This window comes from Punica granatum, chromosome 1 (genome assembly GCF_007655135.1).
Source record: "Punica granatum isolate Tunisia-2019 chromosome 1, ASM765513v2, whole genome shotgun sequence".
Classification (NCBI taxonomy): Eukaryota; Viridiplantae; Streptophyta; class Magnoliopsida; order Myrtales; family Lythraceae; genus Punica; species Punica granatum.
This window is the reverse complement of record NC_045127.1, coordinates 44,772,091-44,793,124: the sequence shown is the minus strand read 5'-3', so window position 1 is coordinate 44,793,124 and position 21,034 is coordinate 44,772,091. Positions and strand designations below refer to the sequence as shown.

General features: G+C 38.2%; 4 protein-coding genes across 10 annotated transcripts; 2 read left to right on the top strand and 2 right to left on the bottom strand.

Annotated features, from left to right (window-relative positions):
* Positions 1 to 1,873: 1,873 nt before the first annotated feature.
* LOC116197617 (U-box domain-containing protein 4-like) lies at positions 1,874 to 5,416 on the top strand. Of its 4 annotated transcripts, XM_031527798.1 has the most exons (3): positions 1,874 to 2,348; positions 2,554 to 2,594; positions 3,445 to 5,416. In XM_031527798.1, exon 3 carries the CDS (start codon positions 3,524 to 3,526, stop codon positions 5,189 to 5,191), a length of 1,668 nt encoding a protein of 555 aa, XP_031383658.1. In that variant the 5' UTR covers positions 1,874 to 2,348; positions 2,554 to 2,594; positions 3,445 to 3,523; the 3' UTR covers positions 5,192 to 5,416. The 4 variants fall into 4 exon arrangements, with proteins under 4 accessions (XP_031383658.1, XP_031383666.1, XP_031383678.1 ...); XM_031527806.1 differs by lacking the exons at positions 1,874 to 2,348; positions 2,554 to 2,594 and adding an exon at positions 2,828 to 2,969; XM_031527818.1 differs by lacking the exons at positions 1,874 to 2,348; positions 2,554 to 2,594 and adding an exon at positions 3,026 to 3,213.
* Positions 5,417 to 8,462: 3,046 nt separating this feature from the next.
* Positions 8,463 to 10,459, bottom strand: LOC116192534 (probable inactive receptor kinase At5g53320). Its single transcript, XM_031521108.1, has 4 exons — positions 10,285 to 10,459; positions 10,048 to 10,106; positions 9,366 to 9,739; positions 8,463 to 9,271 (listed from the first exon to the last, which is right to left on the bottom strand). The coding sequence occupies exons 1-4, from the start codon at positions 10,285 to 10,287 to the stop codon at positions 8,895 to 8,897; spliced, it is 813 nt and encodes a 270-aa protein (XP_031376968.1). The 5' UTR covers positions 10,288 to 10,459; the 3' UTR covers positions 8,463 to 8,894.
* A 1,253-nt stretch (positions 10,460 to 11,712) lies between these two features.
* On the top strand, positions 11,713 to 13,953 carry LOC116210500 (peroxisomal membrane protein 11C). Of its 2 annotated transcripts, none has more exons than XM_031544387.1 (8): positions 11,713 to 11,869; positions 12,269 to 12,482; positions 12,718 to 12,792; positions 12,909 to 12,983; positions 13,091 to 13,171; positions 13,261 to 13,335; positions 13,422 to 13,595; positions 13,709 to 13,953. In XM_031544387.1, the coding sequence occupies exons 2-8, from the start codon at positions 12,291 to 12,293 to the stop codon at positions 13,742 to 13,744; spliced, it is 708 nt and encodes a 235-aa protein (XP_031400247.1). In that variant the 5' UTR covers positions 11,713 to 11,869; positions 12,269 to 12,290; the 3' UTR covers positions 13,745 to 13,953. The 2 variants fall into 2 exon arrangements, with proteins under 2 accessions (XP_031400247.1, XP_031400253.1); XM_031544393.1 differs by lacking the exon at positions 11,713 to 11,869 and adding an exon at positions 12,058 to 12,158.
* A 133-nt stretch (positions 13,954 to 14,086) lies between these two features.
* On the bottom strand, positions 14,087 to 17,078 carry LOC116210481 (F-box protein At4g00755). Of its 3 annotated transcripts, none has more exons than XM_031544368.1 (6): positions 16,924 to 17,078; positions 16,264 to 16,406; positions 15,380 to 15,796; positions 15,088 to 15,260; positions 14,658 to 14,776; positions 14,087 to 14,550 (listed from the first exon to the last, which is right to left on the bottom strand). In XM_031544368.1, the coding sequence occupies exons 2-6, from the start codon at positions 16,388 to 16,390 to the stop codon at positions 14,271 to 14,273; spliced, it is 1,116 nt and encodes a 371-aa protein (XP_031400228.1). In that variant the 5' UTR covers positions 16,391 to 16,406; positions 16,924 to 17,078; the 3' UTR covers positions 14,087 to 14,270. The 3 variants fall into 3 exon arrangements, with proteins under 3 accessions (XP_031400228.1, XP_031400221.1, XP_031400236.1); XM_031544361.1 differs by having other exon boundaries at positions 16,646 to 17,072; XM_031544376.1 differs by lacking the exons at positions 16,264 to 16,406; positions 16,924 to 17,078 and adding an exon at positions 15,887 to 15,905.
* Between the last annotated feature and the right edge of the window lie 3,956 nt (positions 17,079 to 21,034).

The following is a 21,034-nucleotide window of genomic DNA, read 5'->3' as shown; positions in this document are numbered from 1 at the left end:
TTATCCTAATAAAATGTCATTTTCAACTCATAAAAGAGATATAGAAAGAAGAAAATGAAAGAAATGATGAAATATTTATTTTTATTCTATCTTTGTCGAGTACGGTGTACCCAATGTAATCTAAGTTTTTCTTATTTTTTCTTCACAAAGGCCTTTCAAGAATTTTTTTTTCCTTTGAAAGACATTATTTTTTCTTGAAAGGCTTTTGTGTTTAGAGTGGAATTTTCTTGGTAACTTACTGGTGTTGGAAGCGTGTGACGTGGATGAGTTTCTGGCCGGCCAGCAAAGCAAAAAATTGGGAAAAAGAAAGCGCAATTATTGTACGCGGGCCCTTGTTTAGAAGGTCTTCATCATAAGCTAATCATGATCATGCACGCATGGACAATTTCCTATAATATTACACCATGTCTGGAATGTTCTACTGTTTGAAATTCCTTCTAAATTATGCATTCAAGTTCATTGATGAACTTTCTCGCCTTTTTATTCATTTATTTATCTTTTACTAGCTAGGGAAAAAAAAAATTTAAAAAGGAAATTTCAATTCTGTTTGCATTTGTCTATTACAAGAAATTCTCGTTTAAAGAATTGAACTTGGTTTTTTTTTTCGGTTATAGAATTGAAGTTGGTTTTGATTGCATCAATTTGCTTGGTCAATTGATTTCTTGGAATTTAATTTAATTTAATTATTTGATTTAATGCAAAGTGACCTTGCTGTTCAAAGGCAATTAAAGCGAGTTGATTCCTTTATTTAGTGTGAAAAGGATAATTGATATGATTCGTATCTTTTTCAAGGGACAAAGTTTTCCTCTACTATGCGAGAGCACGCGTGCACATTATACATGCACAACAAAGTATAATTGTGTGTTTTCCTTTAGTGTGAATAAAATAATTGATTTCTTGTAATTGTATTTCAATGCCTATGGATTCAATAATTAATTTTTATGATTCCTATCCAATGCAGCAAAGTAAATTTACGAGTCTATATATATAAACATGCATATATAGTCAAGATAGTATTGCAATTATAAACGGGATCTACGTATATAGACAAGGAAGCCTTGCTTGAAAGAGTCAATGGAGCAATTAATTATTTAAATCTCAGTTATAAATTACAATGGTCCTTCCTAACAACGTAAAATTTTAAGAGCAAACGACGTGATCATCTTATAAGTTTTACATGGTACAAGAGTATATGTTTGAGATATCGCACGTGCTTGTATCTCTTCTTCAAGTATTTCATGCGATAAGCTTTCAAAATTATTTCAATAGATGAATGGGATGAATGGTGTCTATCATCCAATGAGATTGACTAATTTATTGTTTGATCAAAATATTATTATTATTTTTTCTCCATCTCTTCATATTCAAATCAGGGAAATAAAAGAAAATTTTAAGATTATTTTCTAACTATTTGGGCGCGGTCGTCCATCACATGGTCTATCGAATATGCTTAGCCTAATCTAAATAGCGTTGTTTCGTGTCGGTCGATTAGACCGGCTAACAATTTTTAATCAATATTAAAAAAATCTCTCTATCTCCACCGTTCGATTGATAGGGAAACATATCCACCGGTACGCATGGAGCACGGGACAAACTCGGTTAACGTGGAAACGGTTACACCTAATTACTCTCTCTCCTGCAACGCCCACCCCGCACGTGATCGTTTCCGCCACGTCATCATTTTGGACATTAAAAAAGCACATAAAACCAAAAATTCAAAATCAACCCAATCACGGCCGTTGGATCTCCGAGCCGTAGCTTCGCATCCGTAGAGCAAAACCATCGTAGAGTAGACGACGTATAGAGAGGATTATTTATTTTATAAAAAACATTAATAATTCTTGCAAAAACCGAAAAAGGGTAGAATCTGAGAGACCCAACAAGACACACTCCTGAGTCCTGACACCATCCCTTCCATTTGATAAGGACACAGAGAGAGAGAGCGAGAGAGAGAGTTTGAAGAGTTCTGGGGATGCTCGATTTTCTCGAGTATCATTAAATCCTTAATTAAATGGATCGTATGATGTCTCTGTCTCCGTGTCTTGTTGTGCTAAAAAGCTCGAGTTTTTAAGCTGGGATTTTTCAAAATTTGATCTGCTTCTCTCTCTCTCTCTCTCTCTACAGTTTCATCTCTGCTTCTAGCTGAGCATTATAATACCAGTTTTGACTTGTTCTCTCTGAGGCTGTCTGTTGTTTGCTTCCTTCCTCATAAGGAAAAAAATAAGTTCCGTCTGTCTGTGTCCAGAGAAAGAGAGGGAGGGGGAGAGGAAGAGGTTTGAAGATGAAGCTGCAGAGGCGGTTGCTTTCCTGAGAGAAGGGGACAAATTTGTGGCGTCTGAGTCGTAAAGGTTGGTGCTTAGAAGCAATTTCAGCTTGCTTTCTTTGTTCTCTCTCTCTCTCTCTCTCAGCTTAAGCAAGAAAGAAAAGAGAAGGGTAAAGCAATCCCATTTCCCAAAGGGGCTTCTGCTTAGCATTTGGGATTTTGTTAGTCAGCTGGTTTTGGTGATCTGACCGTATGCCATAATTTTTATTTATTTTTGGTTGGGTCTGCAGATGTCCATTTGAGAAGTTGGGAAAAGTCAAAGCAACTCGAGGTATACCGCATTTTCTCTCTTCTTCTTTTTTTTTATTAATTGCTGCTGAATATGAATTTTGTAATGTTTTTTAATATATGGGGTTGGTGTTCATGAGTTTAATTTAAAATACACTCCATACAACTGTTGATTGAGACTTGTATCTTCTCTTCAAAGTGAAGTCCTCTCTCTCTCTCTCTCTCTAAACCAATACCTCAAACGTATTTTTGGGGTTGAGATGAGAATGGCAATTGGGCTGAGAATCCCACTTTCCACCCTCGCCATCTTCTTTGTTGAAGAGTAAAGTTACAATCTTGATTCCTGCTTTTTACAATATTACCCTTCACTACTCGCTTGATTACACTTATTACCCTTCTGTATTTTGGGGTTGCCCAGGTGGGTAAATTTGCCTCCTTTCCCTTTGTTCTTTAGCAGCACCGCCCTAGTCATTTACATTGAAGAAGTGAAATCTTTCATTGTCACCATACAGCTGTATTAGGATCATATCATCATTAAATCTTTTTGTATCTGTTTATGTCTGCATCTCATAAACATGTGTATAAGCCATTCATCTACTGTTCTTTGCATTTAATGATGGCACTTGAAAAGTAAAAGAAAAGGCTCGTGGGGCATCTTTTAGGTACTTGTATTGTAGTGTATACCCTTTCAGAAAAGCAAGCATTCTGTGATCATATAAGATTCTCGAAGCCCATTGATGTTAACCTCTTCCTGCTTAACTTTTTTGCCATTTGTCTATATTTTATTCCGAATCGATTTGATATAATTTATGTATTGATGCCTCTGCAACTGCTCCACTGCCTTATCATTTTCCATACCAAAGTTTGTTCTCATCCCAGTCATCATCTTCCAGGAATCTTGTTGAGCTTGCTTCTTCTTCCGCCGGTGGTTAGATCGAGCTCGGTCAACTCCAACAGCTCTGCTGGGAAGCTATGGTGGGATTGGAAGGAGGGGGTAGTGAAGTCTGGGATGATCCCGATTTAGTGGAAGATTGGCTCTCTCGAACGCAAGAACTTGTTCCTGTGGCACTGGAGAAAGCTAAAGAGGTTAAGGGATTTCCGGGGAGATGGAAGATGATAATTTCGAAATTGGAGCAGATCCCATCCCGGTTATCGGACCTTTCTAGCCATCCTTGCTTCTCGAAGAATGCCCTTTGCAAGGAACAGCTGCAGGCGGTTTATGGTACTTTGAAGGAAGCAATCGGATTAGCAGACTTGTGCTTGACGGAGAAGTACGAAGGGAAGCTTAGGATGCAGAGCGATCTCGACTCCTTGTCGGGGAAACTTGATCTGAATTTACGTGATTGCGGCCTCTTGGTCAAGACCGGAGTTCTTGGGGAGGCCACCTTGTCCGAACCGGAGGCTGCTGGGACCCAGAGCAATATTAAGGAACTGCTAGCCAGGCTTCAGATCGGGCACTTGGGAGCAAAACACAGAGCTCTCGACAGTATAGTCGAGGCTATGAAGGAAGATGAGAAGAACGTTTTGGCTTCTCTGGGTCGGAGCAATATCTCTGCTCTCGTCCAATTACTAACCGCCACATCACCTACAATACGAGAAAAGACCATCACGGTTATCTGCTCACTTGCTGAATCAGGTTGTTGTGAAAACTTTCTTGTTTCCGAAGGTGCTTTACCCCCTCTTATAAGGCTTCTAGAGTCGGGAAGTGCCGTGGCCAAAGAGAAGGCGGCAATCTCACTTCAAAGTCTGTCCATGTCAACAGAGAGTGCTCGGGCAATCGTGGGCCACGGTGGGGTTCGGCTGCTGATTGAGATTTGCAGGACAGGCGATTCGATTTCTCAGTCTGCAGCAGCTGGTACTTTGAAGAACTTATCAGCTGTTCCCGACGTAAGGCAAAATCTGGCTGAGGAAGGGATCGTGAGGGCCATGATCAGCCTTCTCGACTGTGGGCTTCTGTTAGGCTCAAAGGAATATGCAGCTGAGTGCTTGCAGAACCTCACAATAAGCAATGAGAACCTACGGAGAAGCGTAATCTCTGAAGGTGGAATCAGGAGCCTGTTGGCTTACCTTGATGGCCCGCTCCCTCAGGAATCTGCGGTCGGGGCATTGAGGAATTTGGTGGGCCCAGGATCAATGGAGACCCTAGTCTCTCTAGGGCTTCTTCCTCGCTTGGCTCATGTGCTTAAGTCAGGCTCGTCAGAGGCCCAGCAGGCCGCTGCTGCCGCAATCTGTGGTGCCTGCAGCTCGAAAGAGATGAAGAAATCAATAGGAGAATCGGGTTGCATTCCTCTGCTTATCAAGCTGCTTGAGGCAAAATCTAGCGGTGCGAGGGAGGTAGCCTCTCAGGCACTATCGATCCTCATGACAGTTTCTCAAAATTGCAGAGAAGTAAAGAAGGACGATGAGAGCGTGCCAAACTTGGTCCAACTCCTCGACCCAGGCCCACAGAACACTGCAAAAAAGTATGCAGTCTTGTGCTTGTTATGTCTCTCAAACAGCAAGAAGTGCAAGAAGGCGATGATCTCTTACGGCGCAATCGGTTACCTGAAGAAGCTGACTGAGATGGACGTGCCCGGAGCGAAGAAACTGCTCGAAAGGCTGGAGAAAGGGAAACTACGAAGTATGTTTGGTAGGAAATAGCGAGAAGAGAGGTATGGGATGAATTGCATGGTCCCATTGTAAATGGTAGCCCAGTTTTTCTCCTGTCATATTTAGTACCAGGATGTCCTTTGCCTGTAATGTATGAAACACAGTAATTGAACATCTAAATCCAAACTATACCACTTATAAGCTAATTCACTGACGTACACCGTGGGCATTGTTACATGCTTACCATTATTGAATCGAAGTATGTTTACTCGATAATTTGAGCTTTTTCCCCTCATTTCACTTTACATGTTCTTTCTTATGATTAAGTAACGAATCTTTGGTCTTTCTTTGTGCTGAATATACCGATCTAAAGCTTTGAGATGGTCAGATAGTCAAAAGTCCGAGAACCATAATAACTGTTCTTTCACATCTATATTCATCAGCACATTGGTTATACCCTTACCTAAAGTTGATCATCCAGGGTCTCCTTACTCCGCCAAGATTTCGAGTTCTTTCGTTTCGTTTAAATGTTGCCCTGTACTGTACTCCTCGAGCATTGTATGAACATTGTATTTCCCATGTTGTTACATCAACATTTTGAGTCCATGTGATGAGAGCTGATTATGGATGAGGATTCAAGAACTTGACCCTAGAGAAGAGGTTCGGGTTTCAACTTCGGCTTCAGCTTTCTTTTGTCTGTCAAGTGGAAATCCCTTCTGCTGCATTCGACATTATACTTTTGCTTCTTCAATTCCCGAAACAGAACAAAATCTGATCGAGCTATGAGTCGAGCTTTGACACGAATCAATATATAATATATAATTTTTAAAAATTTACAAATAAATTTTTAAAATAATATATAATTTTTAAAATTTACAAATGAATTACAAATTAAATTTTTGATGCATTGATATTTTAATGAGTAAGGTAATAAATTACATAATGTTAGCGGCCAAATAATCTAAAACTCTTCTATATAATTAATATATATGTCCTATTAAATTGAATTTTATTGCATTGCAATCAAGACACATGAAAATTGATAAATGGCACCTATTCAATGCTGCAAAATTAGTCGATTAAATGTTTGTGAAACGTTTTTCTTATCTACTGATTTACGTGTTTTAATGAACCAAAAGGACTTAATATTTCATGTCTAAATATAAAGCACCAAATTGACATTTTAATGTGTAAGGTAATAAATTATTAACATTAGTGGCCAAATAATCTAAAACTTTTCTATAAAATTAATATATTTGTAATAGTAAATAGATTTTTATTGCATTGCAATAAGAACATATGAAAATTAGTACATGATGCATATTCAATGCCTACTAAATTATCTAATTAAATGGTTGTGAAATGTTTTTCATTATTTACCAATTGGCGTGTTGTAATGTTCCAAAAGGACTTAATAATGCATGTCTATATATAAAGCACCAAATTGTTAAAACCTTTCATCATTCATCGGCAAAAGAAAATTTTCTCTCCCCTTGTCTTTTTGTTGCACTTTTTATAACTAATGTCTCATGTCAAATTCCGTTAGTATTTCACAAAAGAAGAAGAAGAAGATATCCTTTGGGGTACATAAAAAATTAATCTTGGTGGATTTCCAATATTCGAGTGCTTGGTATCTACATTTACCTTGAGCAAGATGATGCTTCGGCAGATGCACTTACATCGGCTGATTGTACATCGACTTTGAGTGTTGCGGGAGAAAAGAAAAGGGGAAAAAAAGAAGTTTGTTTCTTATTTCTTTTATTGTTCATTGCTTTCTTTTTTATGTTATAACAGATATTTCTTTTCAACAAGATCTCACTAAGATTTTTCATAATTTCTAAAATATTAGAAATGCAATTAGATTACTAAGATAATTTTAAAAACTATTACTATTCTATTAATCAAAATGTTTTTGTTAAATATTCTTTGAGCAAGATACCTAAAACACATTTGTGCATAAAATATTACTCATATGCGGATGCCACTTGATTCTCTATCAGCATTAGAAAAATAAATTTTCTATAAGCATTTACTTTTATCATTCTTCTTTCATTAAGAAAAAAAAAAGAATAAAGATTGCAAAAATCATGCGTTTTGAAATTTGTAACAAATTATTTTTGTGATTCACTATCACTATAATTTAATAAATCATTTTTATGTACGAAAGGTAAAAAACAGAGACTTTCAATAAGTAATTGTAGAAACATAATTATGACTCAAGTTAGAAACGTTCTGATTTTACATTTCTTATCCGATTTTAGTGTAGTTTAGATTATAATTAATGCCCACTAAATTCGAGTGGAAACAATTTATTCTGGAAAATATATAGTTAGAACGATTATATTGTTGATGAAATTTAAAAATTGCATGAGAAGTTTTAATTAGTTGTCATTTACAACTAACTTTTCCTAATGATAATTTATTTCTTTTAAACGGCACTCTAATAATTTTGTTCAATACACCAACGATTACACACTACTATGAAGAACTATTAAGTTTTAGTGAATAAATGAAAAATACTATATAACTTATGTACCAAAAATTTATTTTTGAGCAATCATTTTGAAATTCATATCCAAAACCTGAAAATTTATTCACTAAGAAGATTTTGGAATAAACAACGTAAAATTGGCTATGCAATGCACGGGATGAGAACTAGTTACAGATAGAGACGTGGCCAGAGAAATGTCAAACATACAGAGTAGCACAGTACAACTCAAGACAGATGTACCGGATGACTATATGTTCTATATATATCTTCTAACACATTTTGTCCAGCTCATAATCTAGAGTTGAATTCAATTATGTCCAATAGCTTAATGGTGATCTTTACTTTAATCAATCGGGATAATGGTAATAGGATTACCGTGAATTAAGAGAAACATCGAACCATTATCGAGACACCCAACTAGATTACGCAGATGAGATACTCGAGACCAAGACACTTCTCGACCATAGTCCCGAAGGCACTAGTGCTTGGCCATTACGGCCAAGGGCTACATTTAGCTGGTCGTGTTCTTATATCATCAGTTGTTTAATTGATCTGAACATAATAAGGATAATGAAGGAGCAACAGAATGTCATTGCTTGCTTGATCACTGCGCAAAGACAAGAGTTAGTGACTACAATGCTGCAATATCCTTGCAACATCATTCTGCAAACTAGCTCGTGCTGTTCCAAGAAGCCCGACATTTTCACTCTCTGGTAGCGCACCATAAAAGCAGAAGTGCTCTTGCGTTGAAGGCCGCCACATAAAGATTCTTCATGATAATAAGACAATCTGGCAATAGTCAAGTGATATGATGTCTCGACTCTGCAGCAACTGTATTATTTGAGACATCTTGTGTTAATGTTCTCAACAGTCTAGCTTTTTAAAGTGCTTGAATTTTCAGCAGATGCTGCTGCGTTTGTTTATGACAGACAAAAGAACACCGATGTTGCATTCGATTAAAAAGATTCAAAAACCATGTTAACGGCCACAAATTGTATTGGGGGTGACCATTGTTTTACATATCGGCATCTTTCAGCATATTTTTGTATATCAAAACCGGTTTTGGTCCTCCTTAATTCTCATTCCTCAGTGCAAGAATTTCCTCCAAACTTTTCACCACATCCGATATCTTTGGTCTCTCTTCGGGCCACTTTTGCACGCACAGAATCCCTATATGGAATGTCTCCTGCAGTTCTTTCAGTATACTCGGTTGATCCCTAAGATGGTCATCAAAGACTTCTCCGCTATCCACCTCTCTACTCACTACCTGCCCCCATTGAACGAAGTCTCTGACCTCCCCATCACTCGGGGCGGGCTCAAATTTCCTAACAAGAAGCTCCAGCAGAAGTACCCCGAAGCTGTAAACTCCGACTGCTGGAACCGCCTACTCACTACAACTTCGGGGGCCTCATATTTGGTGCTTGGTTGCTGCTGAACATGGTTCATCAGAGACGGGAAGAGGATGTCCGACACAATCCCGTATCCTTGAGAGCTTAAAAAGATGTTTGAGGGCTTTAAGTTCCCATGGAAGAGTTTCCCACCTTCTTGCTTGTGGATGTAATCAATGCCTCTTGCTGCTCCGATGGCCATGTTAAGCCGATCCTCCCAAGTCATAGGGGCCACAACCTTCCCTTTTTTACCTATTTCAGGCAACAGAATTCAATAGGTTGAAGCTGCACAATAGTACATAGAAATGCAACGAAAGGGGATTAGGAAAGACTGAGGAAATGATACCGTGTAAAAGAGATGACATGCTTCCTAGATCATAGTAATCATAAATAAGAATCCGCTCGTCCTTGTCACAGTAGTACGCCCTCAGGGTAGCTACATTCTCGTGCCTAAGACTTGAGATCTTTTTCGCCAGTTCCTCGAACTCGGTTATAGCAGTATTTGCCATTTTCATCCTTTTGACAGCTACGGTGGGCCCATCCTCCAGGTCCGCCTTATATGATGTCCCAAAAGAGCCTTTGCCAAGAACCTGTGCTGATGCCCTTAACATGTCCTCCACGTCGAAGTCATAACCACAGTCCTGCATGAACACGAGCTTACCAAGTTCGCGCTTTGTGGACTGTTTGGGGGGCTCGGGCTCACGCTCATGCTCACCTCCACTGTTTCGGAGGCAAATGGTCATAAGTACCGGAAATAATTACTAAATGAAACTCAAGTATGCAACCTCCAACTTTTGCAGCTTTCTTATACGACTAGGAGCTTGAGTACAAAGAAAGAGAAGTCCAAGAATATCCAACTAAGAAATCTCTCATGTAGTAGACAAAATCAGACCATCGAAGGCTAAAAACGAGACAAGGCTCCATCTAATCTGTTCAAACCTCAAGCGAGCTATATTAACGACCGGAAAGAAAGCTTCATATCTGATTAAAGGCCATCTAAAATAGCATGGAGGAAGCAATATGTCTACCTGAGCCGTGAGTAGCTCCCTTGTCCCTGGAATTTCCTTTCGAATGAGATTTTCTGTCCCTGTGAGCATTAGTTGAAAATGAAAAATTAAACCGAGAGATACATCATGTTAATCTTCCCGATCAGATATTGAGACAATCAATTTAGCAGAAAACAAACACTCATCTCAGGACCCAGGACGAGGCTAACAGAAACACTGCGAGACATGACACACAGGTAAGTAAGACTAATTGCATACCATATCGATATCCTAGAAGGGAGAGGACCGTTACTCGATTCCAAGGTCGGGTGCGAAGGCTTGCTTGCTGGGGAAGGAACAAGGAGATGGCAGGACGAGGAAGAAGAAGGCACACTGAAGGTCAACCCCTCTGTAATTTACTCTGCTTATCATTGGAAGCTGCAAGTCAACGAACTTTGCCGCCAAAATAATATTTTTCATGTCTTTAACATTCTGAGCAATTGCTCTGAAAGGCATATATATATTTGGGTAGGGGACATTAAAAAAAAAAAGAAAAAAAAAGGAGGGCATTGACCTTTAGGAAGCACTCCTTAAGGTTGAAGATACTCTTCCTACCAGCTGCTATGTCGATGTTTTGACCGATGCAGGTGAGATATCGTCAGTCGAAGAGCCTCCTAGAGGAACGGATATTTATCAACTTCATCACCTCAACCTTGTTGGACAAGGTAACAAGGAAGGGCCTGCAATCAACATGGACGAACGACATTTTTGTGCCCTAGGAGGTATTGTTTTTCATCCATAATGCACAACAATTTTACTATGTAGTCGCTGAAGTAATCCTAATGGGGCCAGAGAAGCTGCCGAAGAGTCTACTTAAATGTATTCCCATTACATATAATTCATCAAGAGACAGAGAGACGGAGATTCGGGGCATTGGTGGATCCTTTTCCGGCCACCACTGCCCGTGCGAGATTGTTGGCAGCCTCTGGAGATGCCAATGACCTCATCTTGGATGGTGGTGGCTGTGATCTAGGCCATCATCGACCCTCTTCCCTCCAATCGAAATTTCTCATTTTCTTCGTTTCCTTCTCTCTTTTTTTTCAATTTTCAATTTTTTATTTTTAAAAACAAAAATGGGTCAAAAGTGAAAATATATTGAAGTCTTGGGTAATAATCTAAATATATATCCGAATAACTTCAAATTTTCAGCGGTTATAATTTTTACCTAACCGAGCAATTTTCACTTAATCCCTTAAGCACTTTATTCCATTTATTTTAGATTTTCAGCAATTAATATCAAATCGTGTAGCGTAGTCGCGCACGTTTTCTCTTGACAGCCAAGGGATTCCAAATTCGATACTCGCTGTGGAACTACAATGCCCCATTATTAGTTATTAGAATATATATTTTATTGTACTAGATCATGGACATTCTTTATAACTGAAAAGAAAAAAATTAAGTTCATTTGTAATAAAATACTTCAATGTCAAGTAATTATGTGTATTTTGGACCACATATGCAAACTAAATCCAATGTAATTCATTACAGTAGTACAGAAGTAGAAATCAAAAGAAGAAGCAGAGTTGGGACTAAGGAAGAAAAATTGGAGCAGTGAGGGGAAAATGGAAGGCGAGGGATTGATTTAGGGGATCAAATTTTGTTGGTTTGTTTGGGTGAAGAGAGGACCAGACAAGCCCTTATCACACTCCTATCACACTTGCGATGAGTGGAAGCAGACACAGAGCCCACCTCTCTCTCCTCCACCACCCTTGTCCTTCCTTCCTATGTATTTTAGAGAGAGAAACTGCCATTAACACTGCAAGATTAGCTGCGGGTTTTAACGCCTCATCATCATCCCCTAAAGGTCTCTCTCTCTCTCTCTCTCTCTCTCTCTCTCTCTGTGTCTGTTAAGTGTTAAGGAATGTGATGAGAGACAGATAAAAGTTGAGTTTTTTATGCAAGCAGGCTTCTGGGTTATTGAAAGTTAACCATTTCTTGAGTTGCTGTGGGTTAAATCTCTGCCCTTTTTATGTGTGCCATGATTCATCACAGGAGGAATTGTACGGTGGGTATGGTTCTTTTCTTGAATTGGAGCTCTATAGAATGTAGATGGACTCGGTGACTGAGTTAGTCTATGCCTTCGACGTTTTTCGGTCTGTATGGGAGTTTCAGCTGATACTGCTCTCTCTTTGCTTATGGAAATTCAACCTCGTCATGCGTATGATCTCTGTTTTGTTTACATGATGTCATCGACTTGCTGCAGGTTTGTTCTCTGGATATAGAGGATGAGCTCTTTGGATGTGGCGAGAGCAGAACTCGCGCTTGCGGTTCTGTATCTCAATAAAGCTGAAGCCAGGGACAAGATCTGTAGGGCAATACAGTATGGTTCGAAATTCATCAGCGATGGCCAGCCCGGCACGGCTCAGAATGTTGAGAAGTCGACTAGCTTGGCTCGCAAAGTTTTCCGTCTCTTAAAGGTAACGAAATGAAATGATCACTCGTAGTACCTCTGATGAATTCTGCTTTCTTACATCCTAACCAGCTATTTGTTTACTGTTGCTGGGTGAGATTATGTCTGTGTCGTGCTTTTTACGGTTTAAACCTGCCTTAGATGCATTCTAGAAAATGGGCGGTGCAGCTTTTTTAAGAAAAATTCACGTGTGCGGAAGGAATCTGGTATTTCGCTTGTGGTTGATCCTGTCATGTTTGCAGTTCATCAACGATCTTCATGCTCTGATCAGCCCGAGTCCTCAAGGGACACCACTTCCTCTGGTTTTGCTGGGAAAGGTAAATTTCAACCGTCAATTAATTGTTCTTCATTAGCTGGTTCTCCCTCTCCCTCAAACTGACTTGCGATTTATCTTCCACTCGACTGATTCTAAATACATGCTGCTCACCCTCAGTCCAAGAATGCCTTGTTGTCAACCTTCTTGTTCCTTGATCAAATCGTCTGGCTCGGTAGATCTGGCATCTACAAGGTATTGTCGCTTCTACTTCGCATCTTACACCCATTAGTGCACAAATATATTTCCATATAATCAATTCCATTAGAAGCAAGAAGATGAGATGTCTTATTTGGTGGTAGAACAAAGAACGTGCTGAGCTGATCGGTCGGGTCTCCCTCTTTTGTTGGATGGGTTCCTCGATCTGCAGCGTCTTGGTCGAGGTATTCTGCTCTTCTACTTTTCCTTGAATACGAGGTTTCAAAAACAAAATCAAACGTTAAAGTCATTCGTCCATTTACTTGTGTATCAGATAGGGGAGCTGGGAAGGCTTTCAGCATCGATGAAGAAATTGGAGAGGGAACTTAAGAACAGCGATAAGCACCAAGTGCGAACACGAGCCTTTAATTCCTTACCTTGCTCTCCCTCTTTAATCCTCATTTTTCCAAAAAGACACCATGTTCTGCTGCACAGGATGAACGATACCGAGCCAAGGTTAAGAACTCAAACGAAAGATCTCTTGCCCTGATCAAGGCAGGTTTGGACATTGTAGTCGCAGTGGGTCTGCTTCAACTGTCCCCAAAGAAGGTTACTCCTCGAGTAACCGGAGCCTGTGGATTCGTCAGCTCTCTCATTTCCTGCTATCAGGTCACCTGCCAATAATCTCCAGTTACATTTGACTTAGATTTCTGGTGCATGAAGACTTATAATGCGTACTTGTAGAAATTCCCTAACGAAATGTCCAAATCCCGTGATTGCAGTTACTTCCATCACCCGCAAAATCAAAGCTGTCTTGAAGTGGGAAGGTTGTGAGATCAAGATCGAGAAGAAGTGTCATTACTTAAGTTTACACGTTTTGTTACAGTTGGAAAATTCTGCTTCCCACTACTGGAATGATACTGATAATACCTCTCTGCGCTCTGTATTTCTGAAATCCACACCCCAACGCAACCATTTCTGAATTCAATGGCTGTCTTTGAATTCGAATTTTTGTGAGTGTCTGTTCTTCACGTGTTCATATGTTAATTCGGAGCTCTGCAGAAGAAATAGAGTTGACAAGGGAAGCGGGGAGATTTTCATTAATTTCCTCGAATCAGTCCCCACTGCTTGTCCCATGAAACCAACAAAGATGCCGGAGATATAGAACTGTCAATAAATTCAGGACCTCACAGGATATATACATTATATTGGACAGCAAATTGTCTCTACATTCAACACTCCTCCGGCTATAATCAGGGAAGAAGCCTGAGAAGGCGAAAGAGATTAAAGGTCAGTTGGTCTTGGTCGGGAAGAAATTATTACGATTCCAGTCATTTGACAGGATCATCCTAATAAGACTTCATCATCCGACTCATCCTGCTCTTCATCCTGGTTCTCATCCCAGTCATAGTCAACTTCAACTACATGTCCTCGGAGCATATGAAAGATCCGTCCCAAGTACAGCACACGCCTTTGCAGCGCTGTTGTAGCGACAGCACTTGTTTCTTCTAAGCATTTTGGGTCATATTTCTGAACCTTGAGGGCGAACTTCCCTTCCGGTTCGAGTATCTCAACTCCAAAAGCAGGTGACAGTGGGCGCCCCCAGACCTGAACATGAGTTACGCTGCAAAGCAAGAATAAGTTCAACTGACAAAGATCTGAACATCTTTGAAGTAAAGAGTGATCGTAGAACGGGAAGGGGAAGAAGTGGGAATAGAGAATTATACATACCATATGTAGAACAGGCCGTCCATTTCTTGTCTCTGTACCCTTCCCAGTAGCTCGACAAGCAACATTCCACCAATGCAGAGAACTGGCTCTGCAAGCTTAAATTTTTGCAGGCAGTTTTCCTGTTGAAAAGACCCAAAAAGCGTTTTATGGTCAAGAAAAGAGAAACCAATAGAATGGTGGCAGAAATAGCTCTATTATGACATTATTCTCTAAATCTAATTTTTATGTCAAAAGACCAGATAAAAAGGCGAAACTTCCTCAATCCTTAGGCAGCAGATACAACGAACAGAGGCTACTGTCCTATCTTCTTAACTAGCTTATTGAAGTCCAACGTTCAAACTGTTTATGATTGCCTCCACTTACTCCCTCATTATACCTAAGGACGAAGACTGGAAGAGAAATGAACAGAGCTTCAGAAGGAACAATTTACCTGAGCCATGGGAAATTCAGGCGAAGTATAAGTCCACGTGAACTTTTCATGAGCAGTTTCATTGTCTGCCCGATCCATCTGATAATCTGATGTATCCATCGAGCCTTTAGGATGGCCCAAACGAAAACGTACAAAATCGGCAGAGTATATTGGGAGGCCCGACTGAAAATAAGCTGAAAATAGAAAGGAAAAATTGCAAAAAAAAAAAAAGGTTGCATCAATTTATCAGTACTGCGTCAATTTGTTAGCGCAAATAAAACCCAAGCATATCAGCTGAAATGTCAGGAAATACCTTGGAAAGGTTGAATACCAATTTCAGTGATGATGCACAAGTCACCAGCAAGCTTGTAAATCAGTCTCTCAGGGGCAGAAGGATTCTTGTTCCCTTTACTCGACCAGTATGAGGCGAGTCGGCCGACCCGATCCCTACTCTCAAGAGTGTTATGAATACTTTCCTCGGGATAATTATCAGTGCTGGAAGCACTGATTGCCTCATTAACGCACACTCTGACATCTGATCTAGTACAGCAATGGGCCAGGTAAGCATAGATCCTATGCTCCTTCTCCAAGTTTTCCCATTCTGAAGAGTTGCTCGGTCCAACTTCTGCAACAGTTTTCTCAGAGGAGGTTGGCTCAGTCACATGGACTACTTCAGACAATTGAGGACACATTCTCAGGCACATCCGCTTAGAAAGGCTGTTTCTAACCACTGCAGTAACGTAGAAACAGTTTAGATTACAACCCCCAGCACAGATGGGAAAAATATCAGGTTAAGCATCTAACTTGGAAATGAATTTACTTATTCACCACGAGCTTCCATGACTTAACAAAGTCACAGAAATTGTACCCACAATTAATCCAATAACATATCCAGTGCATCCTCAACTCATGCTACGTTAGGGTGACATCAACCATTCTCACCTGCTGATCAAATCTCAAAGAAAAGGTCATTCTCTTGAATGAAACCCAGCTTTCAATAAAATTGGCCACTAGTTTTAGCTGTTATCAATCAGCCTATTCACCTTGTATATTTGACTCAGAAAGTACAACTGGTGATGCTCATCATTCTCAACTTTCCCACATAAAACCTCACTAAATGCATCTGATAAGTACTATGGAGAAGATTCACAAAATCGCAATGGAAATATGCATATGTTGCTTCGTTTTAGAGCTCACCAAATTGGTGCCAGGAGCGCGAGACACAGCCGGCACGAACAACATCAGAAGGGTTGTCCAAAATTTCCAGTATTTTGAAGGACATATCTTCCTCAAGTTGGGGAAGGAAGTCCGAAGCACTGTCCATTTTAACAGGCTGAAACCTAATTTCCCAATGCAACAAAAGAACAGTAAGGGCCCACAGGAAAGTTACAATTATTAACAGATTCAAAGAAACAATTAGGACAAACAAAAACCAAAATGTCAGGTTTCGCTACAACCTCAAAGCACAAGCAAATAAGCTTAGAGATCAGTTAAGAACATAAAAAATAAAACCCAGAGCATAATTGTGCTACAGAAGCAGCATTCAGCATACATACGTGGAAAACTATTTCAAATCAACCTTAATCAAAATGCAGAGAACTCAAATGGGCATCGAGAATCGAAGAACCAAATCCGAATTCCCGACGGAGGCGCTTTACATGAATTGGGGATTCGATGTTTCAAGCAAGACAAATCCTCGACCAATTCGACAACCCAAAAGATCGACAATAATGAAATTGCCAATTTCACAGAACAGATACAGAATTACAGGCAAAGAGGGTCAGTAGACATGGCCAAATCCCGGAGGAGGATGAGGCGGAAATGCGAAAAGGATCAGTGCGGGCACGAGGTCTCAACTTTTGATTCCCGAAGGCAAGCAAGATATTCAGGAGAACTCGAACCCTAGAGAGAGAGAGAGAGAGAGAGAGAGAGGCGTGCGTCGAGGGAGATTGTCATCTACTGAAGTGAACGGGAGGCACGCAGGGAACGACGCCAAGGCGCCTACACGACGAAGGCCAAACTTAATTATTATATAGTGTAATTCAATATAAAAATTAATTAATTAATTAACCAATTATTTATTTGTAGTTATTAATATTATGAGGGGTTTTGTTTAATTATTTTTCTATATTTGGATTTCGATCAAATGATTCTAATGTTATCTGCTGGGGGGAATAGATGACCAATCCGATACCGTCAGGCATGATGTTTTACGTTTGTTTCAAGCAAAGTTGCACATAGACTCGGTTTTTTCTTTTTTTCTTTTTTTTTATTTCCCCCTAAAAATTGTCGGTATCGTCATTCAATCAAAATCATACTTACACCGTCCAATACCATCCCGGGCCCAACAATAAAGGCTATCAAAACCCCCACCACAACTGGGGATGGACTCTGATATTTTTAGTCATTATATTTTATAATTATATATATATATATATATATTTTTTGGTATTATTATTATTATTATTATTATTATTATTATTATTATTATTATTATTGTTTATGGAAAAACTATACTTTGTGACTGCCATGCTTTTTCTCAAAATTAAATTTTATTTATACAGAAATTGCTAAAATCACCCCTACTTCAAGGAAAATATCAAGAAATTAGACATTGTGTGGCAAATGAAATTTTTTTTAATTCTACTCCACTCCACTCCATTTCAACTATAAATAATTATATTTATTTGATATTGTAATGATTGTATTGTTGAATTATGAGAAAAAATGAAAAAAAAAAAAGTAATAAATAGTTAAAAGAAAGTAATAATTGTATTATTGAATTGTGAAAAATGTAACGAAATGGTTGAGAGAATTTAATATTAAAAATTGAATTGAATGGTAGTTAAGATAAAATAATTGAAGAAAAAAGAAAAAAAAAGTAATAATTATGTTGTTATATTATATCATCTATTATTTATTTCAAAAAATTAGTATATTCTAAAACTATCTAACAAATAAGGTTAATTTTTTCAAGCAATTTTGAGCCTGTGGAAAGGCGTGATTTTCTAATGCAAGATGAATATTGGTTGAGTATTACTCACTCACTTGAATGTGTAACACTCAATTAAGATGTATGCAAGTGAAAAATTGACCCTACAATGGGCCCTTATATTCGCATTTACAAGCATTTTGATTGGTTTTTACTCATCCAAAGTGAATGAGTAATACTCATTGAATATTTAGTCAGTATATATATATATATGGAATACCAAATGAAGCAGTGCATTAATACTATGGGTTTTCTTACCTATGTTGGCTATGCATAAAATGTGATCCTTATCATGGATACGTGTCTCAATCTAGCTTAAAACACAATGTGTGTTTGTATATTTATCTGGCGAAAATAAAATGAGTATAGCTTAAATTTAGGAAATTATTTTGCTTTTTAAATCTTACTCTAAACTCCTTGATAATTTAGTTTTGAATTTTTTTTCTTTTCAGAATGTACGCACAAGAACATATCATTAATATGTCTATCAATTTGAAAATAAAACAAATTCTTATTTTAATTGGTAATAGTGATATACATAGTACAACATACAAAATTTACTTTGTTTATTAGATTTTATTTATCTCATGCCTTTATAGCTTGTTTGGATTAAAGGTTGGGGGTTACGAAAAGGCAGTTTATAGAGGGGTGTTGATAATTCGTGTTTGCCTTTTAAAATTTTTAAGAGGAAAGAGGATTAAGGAGAGATAATAAACCACCCTACCGTAATCCTTCATAACATCTAAGTTTTTATTCCACCAAATTGGGATGTTATAGAGGGTTATGAAGGTCAACAATTAAAGCAACATTATAAAAACGATCGAGAGTCAAGATTTTTCCAACATATTCACACCAAACCACCCCATTCTTTAATTGAGTTTATCCAAAAAAAAAAAAGCTATAGAGGGTCAAATAATCCCTCCATAACCCACACAATTCCATTCCCCAATAACCCACCCCACCCCAACTTCACGCCAATCCTTCGTAATCTTTATTCCAAATCGGGTCAATTATTCAAAACAAGCAATATTCGTGAGTTTGTGTGAGATTTACGCACGCCAGAGGCCTAGTGTATATATATAATGAATACCAAATGAAGCAACGCATTAATAATATGGGTTTTCTTACCTATGTTGGCTGTTCATAAAATGAGACACTTATCATGAAAACGTGTCTCAATCTAGCTCAAAACAGAATACGTGTCTGTATATTCATCTGGCGAAAATAAAATGATCGTATAGCTTAAATTTAGGGAAATTATTTTGCTTTTTAAATATTATTCCAACCTCCTTGATAATTTAGTTTCTCTTTTTTTTTCAGAATGTATACACTAAGATCTATCATTAATATATCTATCAATTTGAAAATGAAATAAAATCTTACTTTAATTGAAAAAAAAATGGATAAGCCTAATACAACATTAGAAAATTTACTTTGTTTATTACATTTTATTTATCTCATGCCTTTAGGCCCAGGTCAGAACAGCCCTTTATGAGATATTTGGTTTGACTATTATAATCATGCTGAATGTCAAGATTGCTTGCAAAATTGACATCATGTTATATAACATGTGAGATGCGAAGATAATAGAATTATGACAATTATATTGAATTACTGGGAAAATGAGTGTCATATTTATAGTACGTAAAACAAATGAATGGGGACTATCCGTGCCGATATAATAACTGTCATCGCCACTCATGTATATAATCATTGATGATCTCACTGTGTTGCATGCAACCGTTTGTTTTCAAACTCCTAATGCGAACAAATTATCGAATTGATTGGGATTTTGAAATAGGAAAAGTAAAAGCGCATATTAGAGTTATGGAAAATTTTTAAGATTACTGAGATGAATTCGACTTCTGCATTTTAAGAATTCTACGTGTTTCAAGCACAAAGATTTTGCTTGCACTAGTGGGGTTTTTTTTTTTCTTTTTCCTTTTTCCGTTAACCTTGGGAAACCCAATTAATAATACTGCAGCCATGTATATTCCTGTCAAGCTGTTGAAGAGTTCTTATAATCCTTGTATTTTTTGTGGTCTTATCAAGTTATCAACCACACCCCTCGGGGGCGTTTGTTAACCATATTGCAGCCATTTAGTTTAGTTCGGTTTTCTTTGGTTTATAAACTATCGGGTCATTTCTAGTTGGTTTTCGAGATTTTTCTTTAAATATTATTAGTTATTGAAGTCACATTTGGTGTTTTAAGAACAAGTTAGAAGCTTGGGGGAGCTCGAGGATCGTGATCGAGGCTCGAGATTCGTTGAAAAAGATGGAGTGAAGCCTCAGGATAATTTGCCACAGCATAGCAAGAAATTTGCTGCAGCACTTCTCAAGGAGTTGAATGTTTATATGATGTTACGGCACCGTATGAAACTTGTCACGAAGCACTTTGCTGATTGGGAGTTTCTGGCATTTTCATTGATGTTGAGTTATTTCGGGCAACTCCAGGCTTGATGACATCATGTCGGAGATATTTTGCAATGGAACAAATTGAGGGCCAAAGCTAGAAGATGACCGATTGTGTTTGATTTTAGAGTTGAGTTTTCGTTTTAATTAGTTTGTAATGATTGTGTTGTTGAATTATGAGAAAAAGTGTGAAAAAGTAATGAATAGTTGAGAGAAAGTAATAATAGTGTTGTTAAATTGTGAAAAAAGTAATAAATAGTTGAGAGAGTTTAATATTAAAAATTAAAGGAAAAAAAAGAGTAATAATTGTGTTATTGAATTGAAGATAAGTGGAGTAAAGTTAAAAAAAAATTTAAAAATCAAACGGGATAATTTTTAAGTTAAGAAATTGAACCATCAAATCATAGGAAGTAGAATCTTTGATTTCGAGAGAATATTTTGGGAGTTCTCTTGGGATTTTTAAGGTGAATTTTATGGTAGCTTGCAGGAAGTGGGCCGAACGGGGACCACCAATGGAAGAAAGGAGGCGTGTGACTGAACGGAGACGAAGAGAAGACCGGATAC